Genomic DNA, 18,816 nt, shown 5'->3' on the forward strand with positions numbered 1-18,816 from the left:
GACTCTCCTTTATTATTATTTGCTTATGCCAAAAAGAAAGAAAGAAAATACAATACACCATTGTCTTTCTTGTCGCAAAGTTCTATGCCTTGGGAATAATCTCACCTTATATTATATTCTTTAGACCAATCACCAACCATATTTTAAAATTTTTAATTCATAAATTAATTCTATATTACAAGGTTTAATCATGCTCTTTCTCGTAATTATCGAACAAACCCCGCTCCAGTCATTATACCCATTCACGGTTTTAAAAATAACTATAGAATTTCTTGGAGTCGAGTAACTAGATAATTAAATGCGGAACTCCGGGAATTGTTTCTGTGTGGACGGATTCCATTCCAATATTGAAAACGTGGCATGCGCGTGATCTGCACCGTCTGATGTAAATACTTATAGACTTAAAAGAGCGCTACATGGTTACTGCCATGTACTGCGCCGCACCTTATAATTTCTGGTGTATATAAAATGGCGCAATAATAGCCGTAAGATCGACGGGAAAATCCCGTCCGGAAACCAAGATTATGATTCTGAGCTTTCTTTGCGATCTCATAATTCCTCCACGGAACCAGATGATTTATGTTAGGGTTTGTGGCTCTCGTTTAAATCTTTTGGTTTCGATAATGACTTCTCGGGATTCTGTTTTTGTCTGAACTACTCTCCTTTTCTCAGAGTGCTTTGTTTCCGTTTCAATGGGGAATGCATGAATGGAACCGACATTGGGGTTTAATTCTAAATTCTAACTGCAAACATTTTAGTTCACTTACTTGCTTGCCTACTGTTTCTCGCAGATCTTCTTTGGTGTTACTGTTGTTTGAGACGGTTCTCTTTTGGATTTAGTGTATTTTGTATGCTCACTCTGTGTTTCGAATCTTAAGGGATTTGGAGTCTTCGGTTGCGTGGTTCTTGTTTCTTACCTACTCATTCCCAATCTCGTCACCGACGAGATAGCATTCCCATTCAGTGTTCGTTGCTTTTCGAAATCTCTAAGCAATCACATAAATCTCGCTTTTCGGTTTTTTCTCGAGTTCAAATTTGAGTCATCCCAACCATTTCTTTATCGTCTCTTTGGATGCCGAACTTCCTGCATATTGATCTGAGACATATTGCTTCAAGATCTGTACAATCCATGGCCGGTTTTATTTAGCATTTCCCCCCGATCGGTCCGGCGGTTTCATTCTCGCGATGAAGCGCACGGTCCGTCCGGTGTTCAGCGTGTTGCTGTTCATCACCTTTGCTGTCACTCTCCTCTGCCGCATCGTCATCCGCCGTGCCTTCAGTTCCCTAGAGCTGGAAACTAATGTAATCGCTCCGAGACCTCCAGCGCCCGTGTTCAATTCCACGCTGCTGAAATTTGCTTCGATTGATCTCGGAGAAGCCCACTCGAAGCGTGAGATAGAGCAATTATTGGAGGCGAGCTTCGGTGGTCCGAAGACGTCCAAGACGTACGCTACTTGGCGAAGATTCAACCACTACGACAGCAAAGCGAGGTCCTCAAATAGCTTTCCGGTAACTTTCCGCTCACCGGCTTTTTACCGACATTGGTTGGATTTCAGGCGGGCGCTGAATAGCTGGGCGAGAAAGAAACGGATTCCGACGGATATCATGCCGGAACTGGTAAGACTTATCAAACACCCACTTGACAGGCACAATGGGTTTGTGGGTTCCGATCAGAGGTATTCATCATGTGCCGTCGTGGGAAACAGTGGAATCTTATTGAACAGTAATCACGGTAAGCTAATTGACAGCCACGAGATGGTAATCCGATTGAATAATGCAAAAACAGATAACTACGAGAGCAAAGTTGGGTCCAAAACCAACATTTCTTTCATCAATAGCAACATCTTACACCTTTGTGCCAGAAGAGAGAGGTGTTTCTGCCACCCTTATGGACGAAACGTGCCGACAGTCATGTACATTTGTCAACCTGTACATTTCATGGATTACACTGTTTGCAACAATTCCCACAAATCTCCGCTGCTGATTACTGATCCGAATTTTGACGCTCTGTGCTCTAGGATTGTGAAGTATTACTCTATGAAACACTTTGTGGAGGTAACAGGGAAGTCGTTGGAAGAGTGGAGCACAGCCCATGAAGGTCCTTTATTCCACTATTCTTCTGGTATGCAAGCCGTTATGTTGGCCTTGGGAATTTGTGAGAGAGTAAGTATATTTGGGTTTGGGAAGTCGGCTTCAGCTAAGCATCATTATCATACAAACCAGAAGGTTGAACTGGGTTTACACGATTATGAGGCAGAGTATGCTTTTTATTACGATTTGATTGCTAGGCCGCAGAGAATACCTTTCTTGTCGGACAAGTTCGAGGTACCTCCTACGGTTCTATATCAATGATTTTGATGTCAATTGTAGAACTTGCTTCATTCTTTTTTGGTATATAGTTGTTCGTTAGGTAGCAAAGGAAATTTTGGTGCTTCTGGTACTTTTGGGCTTATCCTCTGTACAATGCTTTGCAATTTTGCACATAATACATTTTTCGAGTGAGCATGATTTCAAATGCACACCAACCATGAATGTATATACATAAATATATATACATATATATATATACACATACATACATATATATATATATACATACATATATATATATCAGGAATCAGAACAGTAAACTTAATACCCACCCAAGCCAAGGGGAGGGGAGGAATCAGAAATTTAATCCAAACTGAGGGGAGGGGAGGAATCAGAGAAATTTATTCAGATGTCAACATTGTAGCTTTGTCACACCAAAACCTGGCAACAGGCCGTAGCTAAACATTACATATTGCTGTTCGTATTATCTATTTGAAACTAAGTGGAACTAAGAAAGACTGTGGAAAGGCGTCACAGAAACCGAGTACTTCCTACAACAGATTAGTGATTATGATTATATGCACTACCTACACTACGAAGTGAATCAAACATTCCCTACAATATGCAACTTATATCCATGGGAACAAAACTAACACTCTTCTCTTTACAAAAATAGAGCAAAAGGGGTAGAGAGAGATCCATGCAGGGCCTGCTTTGACAACTGCTTCCATTTTCCTTCATTCCTGTGTTTCCATCACCACACCTTTCTCTTCGTACTTCACCCCCACCAAGAACCTTATACTTGTCTGCAAGGTATAGGACCCGAAAACGGGTTTAATTTTATGGACTTGCCAAATAAATGCCAATTATAAAAAACGAGAGGACTCCATTCATTTTGTTTCGTTTCTTTTCTTTTTAAACTTATTTCAATTAGTTTCACCAGGAAATTAATGCTATGCATGTGCGAGAATGTGCTCCTGATATAGGTTTTTCTTTGATGAGAAAGAACGTAGTAGCAGTTTGTAAGAGAGGCATACCTGCTTTGGGTCGTAGACAGCATACTCGTTGTATTCAAGAGGGCTATCTTTGTGTTCTGAAGCGATCAAAGAGCCACAAGGAACTTTAATGTCATCTTTCCAAACAAAGTGTTCTGATTCGTCTGTCTTCTTTCTCCCCAATGCTTTAACTCCTACCTTCTTCTCTTCCAACGATTTTGTATCCTGTACCAGCCGCGTGCCGATTAATTTAACCACCTGCTGAATGTGCAGGAACACCGCAAAATCAAGTTTATACACTTACCTCAGGTGGGCTTGTCATCTCTGTGATCTCCTCTCCAAGAGATGCAGTGGCCAGGACCAAAAACCCTTCTGGCCTGTCTACGGCCGTAAACCCATACCTAGCTGCCTCTGCTGCAGCATCAGAGCACACAATCGCTCGGCCAAACTACAAAACAAAATGAGAATCCACATTGAGGTTTCTTTTGGTGTTTTAAGAAAAGATTGCAATTGCTGAGTACCATGTAACCCGAGACTGGAAGAGAGCATATGGCTGGCAAGAAGCCTTTGTACAAGTGCCTCAAGAGGTTTGAAGTTCGGGTGCCTGTGAAGAAAGTTGGGAATTTAGATAGAAAAAAACGATCATCGTCCTTGAAGTCATGGTTAATTAACAGGACTAGGCCAACCCACCACACCACAATAGGACTTTGTTTGGTAGTTTCTTTATTTCTTCGTAGCTGGGGAGAGCTGTCGACTCTACCGTAAAAATGTTGTCAACACTCACTCCATATTCCTGGAAAACACAGGTTCAAAATGCCAACCTCAAAAACCAACATTCTTTGAAATATTTCAAGTATTTAACTGAATGCCAGCTCTTACAATGTCTCCAACTTTCACAGGCTCATAGGTTTTCTCCAGATAGTTAACGATCATTTTGTAGTCATCTGAATCCTTCTCCAGGAGAGAAACAGAACCACCCAGTTTCTCATATCGATCTGAGAGTGGATCTTCGATGGTAGATCCACTCATGTCTCCGATAAGATGTGAAGCCACTGTTACATCTCGAACACCCTCCAGCACAGCTGCAGCCTGGATAACTAGGTGGCTAAGATAAACATAAACCAGAAAAAAATAAAAATAAGTTTTTGCATCAAAATGTAGAAAGTTTCTAGTTGAGGCTAACATGCTCTGCAATTTCTTGATGGTCCTTGAAGATCAAAGGCCTGGTAGAGTGCATAAGAGTGAACCATCTATTGCTATAATCTGTCCAAACAGCTTCAGCCTTAAGCCCCGTCTCTTTCATTGATTTCACTTTCTCTATGAATTCCAGAAGGACCTCTTCGCCTGCAAAGAAGTTCTCTCTTTACACTTGAGCAGAAGAACAAAAACAGGAGAAGAAAAGAGAATAGGCCAAGAAGGGCTTACATCTCTTCAAGTGAAGATTAGAAAGCATTCCCATAGGTAATTCCGGAGGATCGTGTGCCATCTCCATGAGAGCATACCTGAAATCCGAGGACTAAGATGTAAGATCTAATGACGAGAGTGGGATTGAAGGGGAAATGAAATCTGGTTCTATAGACAATTCCTTACTTGTAAATCTCCTGGCTGCACAAAACCTTCATAAAGTTTGCAATCGCGGGCTCAAGCTTACTGTGAACAGATGCAACTCCTAGCTGCCTAAGACCAAGCCCTCCATGCCTCACATCTACTCCATCATCCTATAGCCATTGCCCCAGAATAACTTATAAATAAAGAAGTTCAAATATCATGAACAAACTGACTGAAACACTGGAACTGTACCATATCGATGGGATAAAACGACAAGCGTTTCTTCTCAAACTTCTCTCTTTCCCATGGCTCGAATTCATTTCCAGTTATTTCTTCGAACAGCCCCACAAACTCCTTTATAGCAGTTTTCTCATTTTCCCATTCCTCCAGCCTTTCCTCTGCATTGGGATCATCCCCCACGTTTCCTTTCTTATAGTATAGATGCAAGTTCTTATCTGGTACTTTGATCAGTTGAGCAATACAATACCTACAACAGTAGCTTGTGGATAAGAACCAACTGGAGAAAATTAACGATCAAATAACTTTCTGGAGAAAAGTTTCAGTATGCTACTCATTGAGTCCCCGGCCTTGATCGCAGAGTGAAAAGGCACAATTATACAAGATTCCATCCTTTTCAAATATCTCTCCACCCTGTTCTCGTAATTTGGTATCCTTGTAAACCCCTCTCTTTCCATATAACTTGAGCTGCACAACATATGTAAAAGTAATTGGTAAGAACTCTATATATTTATCTACGGTTTGTTCAAAATTATATGCATACTTCTGCTGTGAGGGATTCAAGTGCCTCTTCCGAGGGATCTTGTTTATCCCAAGGGATCCCTTTGCCTTCCACAGCGAGATCTGTCAAAACATCATAAGCTTCCAATGGCTGAGCTTCTTGCTTCTCAATGCTGTCAAGTAGCCAAGCTTCACGGATGACTCGTATACCTGTTTCGCTGAAAAAGAGAATACTTATTAAGAGAGCAGGACCTTTGAGAAACATTCATTTTGTTCAGTTAACTAGATTTTGATTCACTAGGCAGAAAACTAGATCGTTTCTTTGATGAAGCACTTTGCCCGGTTTTAAAACCACATTTCTCAATTTTAATTTTCTTATCTTCTTGTTTGGTGCGCCTTGGTTTCAAGTTTTAACAACAGTACATGGAGAGAGAGAGAGTAAAAGCCTAAACCCAAGTATGAAAATTTGAAAACCAAACAGCCCTTAAACTACATATATCTTGGCTAGTTAGGAAGAAATATACACTGCTTCTGCAACTTTAGAAGATCCACCCCGCTCTCTCTCAGCAGGAGAGACAACCAAGCAACTGACACCTGCAAAGATTTGTTCATCAATACTTCCAGTGATTACAGCGAAGACAACACAAAAGGACTTGGCGAGGATAAAGAAAACGTACCAATTACAGAATTGTTAACGGTCCCTCCATGCTTCTCAATTTCTTTTCTCCAGTAATGCTGAGTTGACAATCATTGGAAACTTGTTAAACATAGTAGTAGGAAGTTAAAAACTTGTGCCATAAAAGCTCAATCTCAACCCATGAACTTACATGAGTTCTCGATAGACGACCAGAGAGTGAAATTGTCATTCCAGAGAAGGGTTTATCTGTCTGGCCAAGATTTCTCTTTGGACGTTGACCCGGATTCTGATGCTTCTTTATCAACTACACCATTAAGAAACAGAGATCTATGACAATGTTGGCTATCTAGGAAAAGAAGAAACAAGTAGGGAAATGGAGGGTTACATCTGAAATGGGAGAATTCAAGACTGATTCTGGTAACTTGCTGGTTTCATTTTTCCTAGGAGGATCCTTCGTTTTGAAGGTACAGGTAGACCATTCACTTAGAAAGCCATTGCAAGAGTAGCGCTTCCCATCAAATACCAGCTTGCCACTACAAACTGGGCATGTTTCTAGGACACCATAGAACAGCAAGTCTTGACTGTCCACGTAAGAACAGTCTCAGAAACATACAACAATATCTATGAATTTTTCTTTAGCATTGCTAAAGAAAAATAACGGTTCAAATGGTATAAGGAAAAAGCTACAATGTGCATTGTCTGTCGGTGGTATACCATTTAGAAGCAACTTCATAGTCAGGGCCAGTGGAGTCTTGGTCATTCATTTGCAGAATCTCCTTCATTTGATTAATGGAGAGACTCTCTCTCGTAGCCTTACAGAACTCTTCAAATTCATCTGCAAGGCTGACTTCGGATTTGCCGTTGGGGCGGCTATTTTCATCTTCGGACTTGACTTTCTTTGGCGATTGTTCGCTTTCATGTGTCTTGCTCTCTGCCTTCTGCTTCCTTGTCACTTTCTTTTCTTCTTCACCAGAACCATGAGTGTGAGAATGGGACCTCGTTTCATGAACCTTCAAAATTTTTACAGAACTTAGCACTAGCATTCCCATTTCGCTTAAACTAAATGGAAGGTTCCGAAATTCTATTCTTGCTGTAACATTTCTTCAATAATCTTTAAATTTTATTTTTTCCTCAGTTTGCTTTAAGTGTCATTTTTTCAAGATTTCACACAGCTGAATCATTGTCAGCAACTGGTGACTAAAGCAAGAAAGAGCCTTGCAGTACTACCATATTTCTGCATCAGTTGGACATCTCAAAAGGAACTGACTGAGAGCTTAATTATATTTGCAGGTACAAAAGTTGGTTTTTATTTTGTTTTAAACTTCTACAAGTTTTGATCTAAGTAGTGCAAAAAGTTAAGCCAACTAGATGATTAAGCTGTAAAACAACAACTGAACAAAAACCCAGAAGAAAAAGACTCCCAAGTATCAGAAAAGTTACTGATGTAACAAAATGAATAGGAGAATCTCCAGAAAGTAACCTAGGAAAGCCATGAAATATACTGCCACAGATTCATAGAGGATATTATTGATAGAACCAAAGGAATCCGCATGTGGGTATAACACAGAAAACCAAGAGATTAACCAAATTCAAACCTTCATCTTTGAGTTTTTCTGTCTCTCTTTAAGATGAACACAGATGAGAAAGCAGCAAACAATCCACTCCCCAACAAAGAAGCCAGTGAAAAGCAAAACAATCGATGAGATCCAACTTTGAAGCTTCCTTCAGGTACTTGGGTTTTTTGAACTGGAAACTAGCTGAGAAGTGAGACCATTCCGTGGGCTCCTCCCTTTAACATTGCAAAAACTTCATGTCAGAGACAACTTCCGAGAGAGACACGTCCATACTTGTTCTTGACTTCTCTGTCATATTAGTAGAATTCCAGGTGTTATTCGGCACCAGGGTGGCTGCCACGTGTCCAACTGGGATGCTTTTGTAGCCTCAGCAATTGACAGGTGGTGAATCTAGACTGCTCGTTTGGAGAGATTTACAATTTGTTTCATTTCATTCCAATTCAAATATTACTGAAGTATGCTTTAATAGGATAACAGAGAATGAGATGGCTCAGATAGGGAGATTTCAATCTCTCTAGTGTTTCCATATTGTGCTCGAGATGTCGTTGGATTTATGAGATTAATGAAATTATGGACTTATTATTCATTACTTGGTGGTATATTTGGTAAAATAGCCATTCTTCTTCCTTTATTATTGTCTTCATTGTCACGTACCTAAAATTGTGTATATTTGAACCTTGAAAATGTTGAATCAAATGAGTGTGTATTACCTTTCATACGTAATGAAATCATAAGTTTGAATACCAAAAAATCACCCAAAGATTTACAGATATCTTCTCAATGGAATTTCAATTTTTATTCGTTTTACTCTTACTTTAAAGATGAGATTGCTATTTTGACTTAGAATATGAAGTTAATAATCGTTTGCTATTTTGACTTAGAATATGAAGTTAATAATCGTGATCCTAATAACGTTTTCGTTTCTTGCATGGTCACTTTGAATAATAAAAAAAAATAATTCAATCTTGTTTTCACATATTTTATAAAGAATTTTTTTTTTTTAATTTTACTAATATATGAATATGCAAGTATATGTTTCATGCTTGTTTTAGTAATAGCAATGAGATTTTTCAATATCATCCCAAGAATGGTTAGGATTTTCAGAGGAAGGTGTTATTCGTTTGATAAGGAATAAAAATATAGAAAGTTTGAGCGGCTAAAGCTAACTAAATCAATAGTTCTACTCAAAGGTAGAGCATTTTCCTTTTATAGGAACTCCTATATCATAAACAATGATATATTCCATTATAAGCCTTTTTTAAGGTAATTATTTATTTTTTTCTCTCAAAGTAAAAAGTTAAATTAAAACTATTTTTAATTAAATAATAATTTTTTACGTTATTATTAAATTTTATGTGGTTTCTAAAATTAAATCTCTATACAATTACGTTTTTTTAAGAAAAAATAAAAAACTAGAAACATAGTTCCCTAATAAACTGAAAATATAAAATAAGAAGAATATTATCCAACAAAACCTTAATATATCCATATTTTAAAACAAAAATTCAAAATTTCACAATTATTACCGAACAGATACTTAATATACCCATATTTTAAAACAAAATTTCAAAATTTCTCTCATAGATAATTTCAGTTCTACCTCTTGAAAATTCTCCACCATTTTGCATCACTTTTACAAATAGAAGGTAAATAAAAGGTGAATCCAAACCAGAAAGAAAGGAAAGCTTGATTTCCATTATGCAACTTTATGTGAGTAAGAGAGTGAATAATACATATTTCCTTCTTTATTTTCTGAGACACAATCTCCACTCCATCACTTGCTGTAAAATTTCACCATTTACATAATCAAACTTAATTATCCTCTCTCCTCCTTCACCAACACATGCTCCCCACCCTCCTTATTGTCCTCAGCCTCTCTGTAGGCTTCTGCCTCTTCACAGTCTCCTTCCTCTGCACCATCTGCCATTGATATGTTCCACAAACTCTATCAACAAAACATCACATTCATAAACATAACGAAACACGCGATAAATCTTGACTACTCGACCTGACTTTCTTACCTCTTGCATTCTCTTCCTCTCAGATTCAGCCTGCACATTTAACAATATTGAGCATAAGGGAATGGAAGTAAAAAACAGAATGAATGAGCTTTGTCAAGAGTATAGCAAAAGGTTCACCAAAATTTGCTTTAGTTTTAAATTCTCTTCTTTTAGATGATTCAGCTCAGCTTCCAACTCCACTGTGTATGCCTGCAATCAAAATTTGCACTTGCAGGTTAGATTGTGAGCAGGTTATTAGATGATATGAGGGTAATGTAGAGGGGCATAGGAACCTGTTTTCTAGCCCGAGATCGCGCGGCCGACTCCCGATTCTTGATCATTCGGCGCTGTCTCCGCTGCACCACGATTTCCGGGGGACCGTCTATTATCCTCCTCTTGTTGCTGTGCTCAACCCAATCAGTCATGCTATGGCATTTGTGGATTGAATTGCTATCAGATGGTTCCCCAACTGAGTGGTGGCTGAGGATTTGGTAAGTTGGGAAGCAAATCCCAGGCATATTTCTTGCAGCATTCTGCTGATAGGACAATGAAAGCCCCAATTTGTCCCCCATCCCATACCCCAAATCCACCATTGGCCTGTTATTTCCATAGAAGGTATTGCTATTGCTCTCCTTTGGAGAACAGGGCAGCTGCTTCATTGAAGAACAAGATGATTCCTGCACCACTCCAGCTCTCACCAAGAAATCTTCCAAAGTCATTTCTCCTAAAGCTGGCTGGCTTTGGCACGGGACACTTGTGAAGTTCTGCCGATTTGCATGTTGTTCTCTGTGTATCTCGGACCAGATCTCATCCACCGTTTTCCCACAGAGAGGAACGGGGATGGAGAATGAGGGCTGGCGAGCGAGCGTCGGGCGGGAATTGGGGGCCATATAAGGGTAATTTTGTTGAGGTTCATTTTCATTGGGTTGGGATTGAAATTGGGTTTGAGTTTCTTCAACATTCCAGACGTTGGCAAGAAACTCATCCATGCTCATACCCCCAAAGTTCTTCCCACTCTTGCATTGGATTTCATCAAATGTGAGAGATAAAATGTTGTTGTGTTTGTTAAGTGAAGAGAATAAATAGTCTCTTAATGCTCCATCTGATGGCTGTGTTGCTGCTGCTTCTGATAGCATTTGCCCAATTCCCATATCTTGCAATTCAGAGTTATCCATTTCTCCAACAATAACAATAACACTGTTTGGATGGCTAGAATTGAATTGCCAAAAATTATGCTTAAACAACTTCAAATTCACTGTAGAACACAAAAAAACAGATATCAAAATCCCAACATCAAATCTAACAATGAAAGTGAAAGCAATTCTGCATATTTTCCATCGCATGTGTTTAGCAGTGCTTTTGATATGACCAAAAATCACTTCTTCTCAATCTCCCATTGTAAAAGTGAAACATCAAAACAATTTGTTATTATAAAATTTCTCATCTAAGAAGCACTTCCAAACACAGCATTAACCACATCAAATACAGTGGCTGATATCACAATGCCAGTCTCATCCAATTTCTCTGTTTCAATATTCAATGAGATTCACATTGAAAAGAGATAAACCAATTCAAAACTCGCATGCAAAGCAAATCAACCACGAAAGATGAAGATAGAACCAAACCAGAAAGGGATCCTTAAAGAAAAAGAAAAAAAAAGGAAGAAACTTTACCCATAAATCATCATAGAAAATTGTTCCAAAACAGAAACCCATTTTCAAAATTCAAAGTGAAGATAGATTTTTACCTCTGATCAGAAAAAACAGCTCAAAGCACTGCTGAAGAAGAAGAAGAAGAAGAAGAAGAAGAGGAAGAAGAAGAAAGGAGCGGAGTGAACAAAGAGAAGCATTATGTTGTTTTATTTTAATCTCTCTTATATAGAAGATGTAGAAGTAGGACTTAGAGGAGAACTTTTTTTCCTTTTTTCTTTTTTTCATTTTTCTTTCTTTTTCTTTCTCTTTTTTTTTGTTTTTGTTTTAGAGTAGTTTCGAGGAGCAGCGGTGGAGGTGAGAAAGAAGGCTCACAGACTTGAAAGTAACTGCCATTTCAATTATTTTTCTTTTTTTTTTTCAAATAAATAAACCAACTTCATTTTATTTTATTCTTTTTCTTCATTTATAATTATTCTCTGACCCTGCCCATTTTCTTAAAGAAAAAAAAAACAAAAAAAAGAGAGATTTTTTTTGACACGTTTAATTCAGCATGCAACTTTTTTCCATCAGCTGATGTAAACTGTTTGCGAAATACGAGGAAAAGGAGGACAAAGGCAGTTACCATCCTTGAATCTCAGCCGTTGGATTCGCATACCATTTTAGAACTCTCATGCATTGCGCACGCACGTGATTGGCACCACGAGGTGGGAGATTAAATCTGCTGCGGCCGGAACCACCGGAAACCCACGAGTGTGGCCAATTACGTCATCGAATTTGGGAAGTTGGAAACGTAAGTAGATTCTGTTGGAGACACGTGTCATGCAGTTTTTTGGGTTGTAATAGTATTAGTTTTACTAGATTTCTTCACAACATAAATATATACGTTACAATTTTCATTGTATTAAAATCACATTTGACATTGCATATTCTTTACAAAATATATTTGTTTCATTTGTAAACCATGGCAGTACAATTATGCTACATGTTTGGAACGCGGAAGATTGTCAGAAAATACGAATAAAGTCGAGAGGAAATATCGAGGGGTGCATAAGAAAGAGACAACATCCGAGTACAAGACTTTTGAGTGAAATCAATGATAAAATCGTGAGAACTTATGTCCAAAGTGACCTAAGGTTATTGATGAACCTTTTAGATTAATCGCAAAGCATGTCAAAAAAAATTATTAATATATTTTTTTAGTACAACAAATATTAGTGATGACTTCTATCTTAAAGATAGAATTATTATATACCTTTACTAGTATATATAATCAGTTGAGCAAGGTTCAAACTTGATATAAAAATAGTATTTATAATAAAAGGCATCATTAAAAAAACATGGTAATTAAGATTATATGGTGATTATGTTTAAGTGAATAGTAATTCACAACATAAACTTAGCATCTTACTCTTTTCTTGCATGTTGGGGTTCAATCCCTCATCCCAGACAGTAATTTTCTTGCATGTTTAAGTTGAGTTGGTGACATCTTTGTGGGTATTCTTCTAATATTAAAATTGATAGAGTAGGACATGTATTAGCACCCTTACAAATAATACACTTGCACTCTACTCGAGCTAGAATAAATATTAATTCATTATTTTTATATTTGAAGACTTATGAAAAAAAAATATATATTTTTTTAATTTTTTTGAAACAAAATTATACACCGTAACCAGACATAATATTAATTTTTTATTATAAAAACGAGAAACATAACAAATTTTTTTTACTACAACATATAAGGTGGGCAATCGAGTAAAAAAAAAGTAATTAATAGCAGTAAAAATAATAAAAGCATCCAACAACAGGGTAGCAAGAGTAAAATTAATTTATACATTGGGAAAGAAATATAGGTCAGGTAGAAAAAAGGCTTCTAAATTGGGAAAGAATTTGTTGTGAAAAACAATTGTGAGACGGTGAAAAAAGATACTGTTGGGTGAAAGTGTGTGGCAGTGAGAATATTGGTAACGGTAATTAGGGGAGAAGATTATATATGGAGAATGCCTTGGAAATTCTAGTGAGTGGGGGACGGTGAAGGAAGAGATCAAAGATAATAATAATAATAATCTATGGGAGACCGTGAGAATTCAGAGCGAGAGCATCATTCTGACAGAGAAAAGGGAAAATTACCCATAATTGGGAGAGTGGGGAGAGAATGAGAGAAAAGGGGGAAATAGGGGATTTATTTTTATTTTTAAGGACATTGTCATCAGATGCATGATTTACATGGGCCCAAACTTGACTATCCATTTAAAGGATCAAGGCCCAACATTGAGGATGGACAAAATTTCTGGGTTGGCCCAAGGATGTGAGCTCATCCATTATTTTATTTATTTTTATTTTTATTATCTATTTTTTAGTACTTAGCACATCCATTAAATTAAACCCCAAAATATCTAACTTCTCCACATCTCGATTTCATCCAAAATCCCCACAAAATAGGAAGAGGAGATATGTAAGTTGAGAAATTTGGGGAAGATATATGTATATATTTCTTTTTTTCCTAAATCTTATTTCTACCCAATTTTCAGTTTTAATTTTGTTATTTTAATTTTTGTTTATTTTTTTTATAACAATAACAATAATGAAATAAATTCAAAATTGACCCATATCAAATACGATATGTACCTTTTTGTCTATCTCACTCTTCCTCGTGTTTATGTTTAGGGCGGACTCAGAATTGCCCTCGAAAAAATTGTCAGCTATCCTTTTCTTTTTCTTCCTTTTTTTTAATATTTAATGTTAAATAATATGTTTAATACGAAATTTTAAGTTATAATTTACATATACATAAGCCAACTAATTTATTAGATTATTTATTATTTTGAATCAATAATTTTATATAAATATTTAATTAAATTTTATTAATGCATGCACAAAATCTAGGTTAAAAAACATTTTTGGTTTCTCTAGCAACAATTGAGTCTAATTTAGTCTCTAACTTCAGTGTGTAATAATGTAATTCTTGTACTTTTAAATTGGTAATAATTTAGTCATTGTAATTTTAATTTTGTAACGATTTAGTCTTTATCGTGATTTTTTTTTGTTGGTTAACTTTCTAATACTATTCATAAATTAAATAGGGGCCAAATAAATTCATAAATTAGAATGATTAAAATGTTATATGATAAAATTTGACATTTAATTTTAATAAATCGTAAGCTCCAATGACCAAATGTGTTTTTTAACCTAAAATCTAAAAAGATTTGGAAGATGTAGATGGTGGACGGGCAGGGTCAGGATGGGGAATACATACCCGTCCCAAAAAATTAAATCAGGAAAAAAAATCAATAGGCCTATTGATACCTAGGAAAATTGTCTTAATAATTTTTCTCACTGATTAATTTTCCTGCCTATTCCATTTTCCCACTGATTCCTCTCATATATATTTATTTTGGGAAGTAAATTAATTTTTATCCATATAAAGAAAGTGAGAAACAATAGTATCATCGTATTCACAAAATACAACTGTCTAGGCATAAAACAAACACTCCTAAGAAGATTAGACAAGAATGTCTTGTTTCCATCCACAAACTAAAATTAAAAACTCCAAACTAACTCGAATATAATTTAACTAGTTAATGCATATATCATCGACCAGACGTCTCTAAACTACTGCGTACCAATTGCATTACATTTGAACACCATTTTTTTATTCCTCTGAAAATTAATTTATGGAAAACCCACTCTCTGTCTGTCTCTGGTTTTCCTGCAGAATCTGATCCAAACTTCACAAATTTAATGTTATGTTTCTGTCTCTCTGAAAGAATCAGTTGCTGACTTTAAATTTTAAGACATGGCTTTTGCTGTAAGAGGTTTTGGTCTATAAGAAACTGGGTCTTCTCCAAGTAAAAGTGCTCTTAAAATGGTGTCAAATAAGCCTTTGTAGTGAATAATCAAATGCCCACCATCAGGAACTTCATGGTACTGAATCCATGGAAGCTTCCCTGAAACATGTCTTTGCAGCTGGACTGGCACAACTTTGTCCTCACAACCTTGCCAGATATGGACCGAACTTTCGTTTCGAGGGAACGGGTTTCTTAGGTTAGCTGGATCAAATTCCCATTCGCCAAACGCCATCATGAAATCGCTCCGAAGGGTGTCGAAAACGCGTTGCTCCTTTAACCTCCTCTGCAATCAGAATAAAACTTAAACCTCACTCGGACCAAAATGTGTAAGAGGGTGAAAGAGAGATGACTATTTATACCTTGGAGAGCATCGGGAAGCCCGGTATCGTCTTTAAGATTTCGATGTCTTGTTCGTTGAAGAATATCGGATTCTTTTCGAGTACGGAAGTTGAAGGAATCCAATTCTGACTCACCCACCAATGCAACAGCCCAGGGGCATAGTTTGAAAGCCACAATCCTAATTTCACAACCTTTCTTCTGTAATCCTCCCTTATGAGGCTATAGGGAAGTGAAGGCCACTGATAGTTTACTAATGGGACTATAAGAGCTGTGCCTGCTAACCTACATTAAGTTATTTTCTGGTGAAAGGAAGCAATAGATAGCAACTGAATCAAAGAGAGAAAACAGCTCAAAGACAGGAAAAATGGACCAAAAATAATCTTGCCTCTCTGGTATGTATCTGAGGCAACTCCAAGCCGAATACGACCCCATCGAGACGCCGATCAGATAAAATTTCGAACCAATTTGCAACTGGTCAGCCAGTTCTTGAATGTCAGATGCTTCATTCTGGACTGAGCTATTGGGATTTGGATCACTTTCACCATACCCAGGTCTATCATAGAGCAAAAAGTAAACCCCCAACTCGTCTATCAATTCCTAAAGACCATCATATTCCATCAGTCAAAAGACTTGTAGCTAATTTTAGCATAAGACTCTGATGAGAACTCTAATTTGGGGGCAGACCCAGTAAAGACAACATCAAAGAACTTGAGATCAAAACAATCAGAGATTGAAAAAATAGAGTGAGTTAGTGTACTTGGGATGCCAAAATAGTCATGTCTTTGGAGCTTCCAAATCCATGGCAGACAACGATTTTGAAATTGGCCTTGTCTTTAGAAACCCCCTTCTCAGTGAAAGCAAGGTACCTTCCATCACTGAGTCTGATTCTCTGAGAAGAAACAGGGAGATCCGGAGAAGAGGAAGAGCCATTAATTTGTGGAGGAGGAAGTTGGGTGGCCTGATAAAACATCCCCAAAAAACCAATCAGCAACACAACAGCCATTCTCGAAACCATCCCTGGGAAAAAACCAAACAAAACCACAGATCTGGCCAACATCAACCCCACCTCACCAAGAACACACAGCACAGAATACCAATACAGATGGAAGATTCAGAATCTGACCTGAACGAAGTTCAATGGAAGAAATCGATCCAGGGGGTTCGAAAATTGGAGCCGATGGTGAGATTTTTGGGGGTTTAGCTTCTGTTTGACCTCAGTGGCCAGAGACAGCGCGTATTTGGGGTGTTCTTTTTTTTTTTTTTTTTCCTAATAAATCTTGCGGACAAATGTTGTCGCTCTAATGGCTAATGGGCCATTACTTTGAAATACTTTGACTTTCTGTAGAAACCCATTTTTGGATCCTTCTTTGAAAAATGTTGGGAGAGACGTCACCAATCTGAACTCCAGAGGATAATTGTTGAAGAAGAAGAAGAAGAAGAAAAAGAAGGGTTTTTGAGCATTTGGGAAATTTTGGGGTTTCAATATCTTTCAATTTTTATTCCTCAAATGAGAAGACGATGGAGGAAAGACAGACATGCGATGGGATGATGTCATTTTAAGACGAGACGTAAAACATCATAAATTTCACTCACGGTCACAGTTTGTTTTCAAATATGATTATTTTTTTTTATATTACATTTGAGTTTGAATTTAATTTGAATTATGCTATTTTAAGTTTTGATTATATTTAAAAATATGTTCTTATTTTGTTCTATTTAGATATTAAATGCATATTAAATCAAATAAATTTCACTAATGACTTAAATTCTCTGCTTGAATGTTAAAAACCATTCCTTACAATTTTTTTGGACAAAAAATAAAAAACCACTTCTTTGTTTCTTGCATGAATAATTGTTTCAGGATGACATCATGTTTCTTTCCTGCGGGTATGGTTTATACTTTAATTTATAAGAATATTCTGTAGCACTTCTTTTTTGGATTCTGCTATCACTTTTTTTTATTTATTTATTTATTTATTTATTTTCATGTCCAAATTGTGGCATATGCATTACTGATAATTGAATTGACAAATTTTCGTTAACTTGAAATTTTTGTTTACATTTCAATTTATCCTCTCGTATGTTTCTTAAGAAAAAGAAAAAAAAAAAGAATTTAGTAGTTTGTTGAAAATAGAGAGAGGACAATTGAATTGACAAATTTTCATTAACTTAAAATTTTTATTTAGATTTCAAATCAAAAAAAAAAAAAAAAAAAACTCAAAAGGATTTAGTAGTTCGTTGAAAACAGAGAGAGGACAAATTTGAATAGATTAAGACCAAAAGCTGAGATTAAATCATAAAAATGTAATTTAAAAAGTTAGAATAGAAAAAGTTTATATATCTAAATTAATTCAATAATTAGTATCTTTAATTATATTATATTTAATTTAAGAATATCAAGAGTTTGAAAATCTTTTAAAAGAATTTATAATTTTAGTATGCGTAAATTTTACAGTACCATATTGCTTTAAAAGTTATTTTGGGGCATAGAATTTTATGTCAAATTCACAAAAAGTGAAGTTTTTTTTTTATTAAATTTAATAAAGTTATGTAAATAGGTTAATTATTTATTGCAAAATTCTACTACAATAAAGTATAAAGTATAATGTTATTAATACAATGGGTGGAAATTTAGTTCCAAATAAATGAAAATTTAAATGCACTTTTAAATTATTAAATGTATGAAATCTAAAGTATGAAAACTTTTTACTTTTTATTTTCAAAAACTAAAATATTTTATCTTTAATCTTAATTAATGATAGATTTTTAAATGTGTTGGAATTTTAAACTCGTTGTATAACCTTTTCTATTCTCTACCATTATAAAAATGAGTTATCCCACCATTATTTCACCAACAATTTTAAGTTCCATATTTTGTTTTTCCTACATTTATTTCTCTCTATTTTCTTTACTTTTTAAATTTCGTAATCTCGAAAGCTAACTCAAAATGTTGTGTGATATATTAAAAAAGCATGACGATTCATACTATGAATTATAGGTTTTTTATTTGAGATGAGAATCGAACTTACAACCTGGAGATATATACCAATTATTCAATTTTGAAGTTGGATATTATTGTATTTGCCTCGCCATTGTTGAGTGGGAGTAAATATATTTTGCTTTTAAAAAGTTAATACATTTTGAAGAAATTTATGTGGACATGTCTTAGTTTTAT

The 18,816-nt window shown here is 36.1% G+C and overlaps 4 protein-coding genes across 13 annotated transcripts; 1 reads left to right on the forward strand and 3 right to left on the reverse strand.

Moving 5' to 3' along the window:
- The first annotated feature begins 462 nt into the window (after positions 1-462).
- Positions 463-8,388, forward strand: LOC111020618 (Glycosyltransferase family 29 (sialyltransferase) family protein). 9 transcript variants are annotated; one of them, XR_015789308.1, is made up of 4 exons: positions 489-2,325; positions 7,401-7,518; positions 7,857-7,956; positions 8,046-8,388. XR_015789308.1 is itself a non-coding variant. In XM_088120752.1 (3 exons), exons 2-3 carry the CDS (start codon positions 1,186-1,188, stop codon positions 7,563-7,565), a joined length of 1,305 nt encoding a protein of 434 aa, XP_087976878.1. In that variant the 5' UTR covers positions 463-587; positions 673-1,185; the 3' UTR covers positions 7,566-8,388. The 9 variants fall into 9 exon arrangements, 6 of the variants coding, with proteins under 6 accessions (XP_087976878.1, XP_087976879.1, XP_087976880.1 ...); XM_088120752.1 differs by having other exon boundaries at positions 463-587; positions 673-2,325; positions 7,401-8,388; XR_015789309.1 differs by having other exon boundaries at positions 7,390-7,518; positions 7,857-8,388.
- Positions 2,981-7,465, reverse strand: LOC111020617 (poly ADP-ribose polymerase 3). The gene is made up of 17 exons (XM_022297319.2): positions 6,943-7,465; positions 6,614-6,809; positions 6,419-6,532; positions 6,269-6,326; positions 6,116-6,185; positions 5,635-5,809; positions 5,425-5,558; positions 5,106-5,340; positions 4,896-5,023; positions 4,731-4,807; positions 4,489-4,649; positions 4,185-4,394; positions 3,996-4,098; positions 3,827-3,909; positions 3,610-3,753; positions 3,348-3,530; positions 2,981-3,116 (listed from the first exon to the last, which is right to left on the reverse strand). The coding sequence occupies exons 1-17, from the start codon at positions 7,275-7,277 to the stop codon at positions 3,048-3,050; spliced, it is 2,475 nt and encodes an 824-aa protein (XP_022153011.2). The 5' UTR covers positions 7,278-7,465; the 3' UTR covers positions 2,981-3,047.
- A 1,089-nt stretch (positions 8,389-9,477) lies between the features above and the next one.
- Positions 9,478-11,780, reverse strand: DPBF2 (Basic-leucine zipper (bZIP) transcription factor family protein). Of its 2 annotated transcripts, none has more exons than XM_022297266.2 (5): positions 11,550-11,780; positions 10,096-11,057; positions 9,941-10,012; positions 9,824-9,853; positions 9,478-9,747 (listed from the first exon to the last, which is right to left on the reverse strand). In XM_022297266.2, the coding sequence occupies exons 1-5, from the start codon at positions 11,737-11,739 to the stop codon at positions 9,619-9,621; spliced, it is 1,383 nt and encodes a 460-aa protein (XP_022152958.2). In that variant the 5' UTR covers positions 11,740-11,780; the 3' UTR covers positions 9,478-9,618. The 2 variants fall into 2 exon arrangements, with proteins under 2 accessions (XP_022152958.2, XP_022152959.2); XM_022297267.2 differs by having other exon boundaries at positions 9,478-9,722; positions 11,550-11,774.
- A 3,105-nt stretch (positions 11,781-14,885) lies between these two features.
- On the reverse strand, positions 14,886-17,099 carry LOC111020572 (uncharacterized). The gene is made up of 5 exons (XM_088121300.1): positions 16,765-17,099; positions 16,399-16,658; positions 16,027-16,238; positions 15,662-15,923; positions 14,886-15,585 (listed from the first exon to the last, which is right to left on the reverse strand). Exons 2-5 carry the CDS (start codon positions 16,654-16,656, stop codon positions 15,244-15,246), a joined length of 1,074 nt encoding a protein of 357 aa, XP_087977426.1. The 5' UTR covers positions 16,657-16,658; positions 16,765-17,099; the 3' UTR covers positions 14,886-15,243.
- Positions 17,100-18,816: the final 1,717 nt, after the last annotated feature.

The sequence above is a fragment of the Momordica charantia genome (genome assembly GCF_013281855.1).
Source record: "Momordica charantia cultivar OHB3-1 chromosome 2 unlocalized genomic scaffold, Mcharantia_2.0 BLBB01000002.1, whole genome shotgun sequence".
Classification (NCBI taxonomy): Eukaryota; Viridiplantae; Streptophyta; class Magnoliopsida; order Cucurbitales; family Cucurbitaceae; genus Momordica; species Momordica charantia.

What these genes read in the sequence shown, in the direction of transcription:
- LOC111020617 (XM_022297319.2), bottom strand. Translation starts at nt 7,277, where the DNA reads ATGGGAATGCTAGTGCTAAGTTCTGTAAAAATTTTGAAGGTTCATGAA. An exon ending in TGAATTCTCCCATTTCAGAT is followed by an intron (nt 6,533 to 6,613) that starts GTAACCCTCCAT and finishes TTAATGGTGTAG; the next exon opens with TTGATAAAGAAGCATCAGAA. An exon ending in AGATGACAAGCCCACCTGAG is followed by an intron (nt 3,531 to 3,609) that starts GTAAGTGTATAA and finishes CGGCTGGTACAG; the next exon opens with GATACAAAATCGTTGGAAGA.
- LOC111020618 (XM_088120752.1), top strand. Translation starts at nt 1,186, where the DNA reads ATGAAGCGCACGGTCCGTCCGGTGTTCAGCGTGTTGCTGTTCATCACC. An exon ending in TCTTGTCGGACAAGTTCGAG is followed by an intron (nt 2,326 to 7,400) that starts GTACCTCCTACG and finishes GATTTCACACAG; the next exon opens with CTGAATCATTGTCAGCAACT.
- DPBF2 (XM_022297266.2), bottom strand. Translation starts at nt 11,739, where the DNA reads ATGAAAAAAAGAAAAAAGGAAAAAAAGTTCTCCTCTAAGTCCTACTTC. An exon ending in GATCTCGGGCTAGAAAACAG is followed by an intron (nt 10,013 to 10,095) that starts GTTCCTATGCCC and finishes TTTTGATTGCAG; the next exon opens with GCATACACAGTGGAGTTGGA. An exon ending in AGAGGAAGAGAATGCAAGAG is followed by an intron (nt 9,748 to 9,823) that starts GTAAGAAAGTCA and finishes TTTTGTTGATAG; the next exon opens with AGTTTGTGGAACATATCAAT.
- LOC111020572 (XM_088121300.1), bottom strand. Translation starts at nt 16,656, where the DNA reads ATGGTTTCGAGAATGGCTGTTGTGTTGCTGATTGGTTTTTTGGGGATG. An exon ending in CTCAGATACATACCAGAGAG is followed by an intron (nt 15,924 to 16,026) that starts GCAAGATTATTT and finishes AACTTAATGTAG; the next exon opens with GTTAGCAGGCACAGCTCTTA. An exon ending in GCTTCCCGATGCTCTCCAAG is followed by an intron (nt 15,586 to 15,661) that starts GTATAAATAGTC and finishes TTCTGATTGCAG; the next exon opens with AGGAGGTTAAAGGAGCAACG.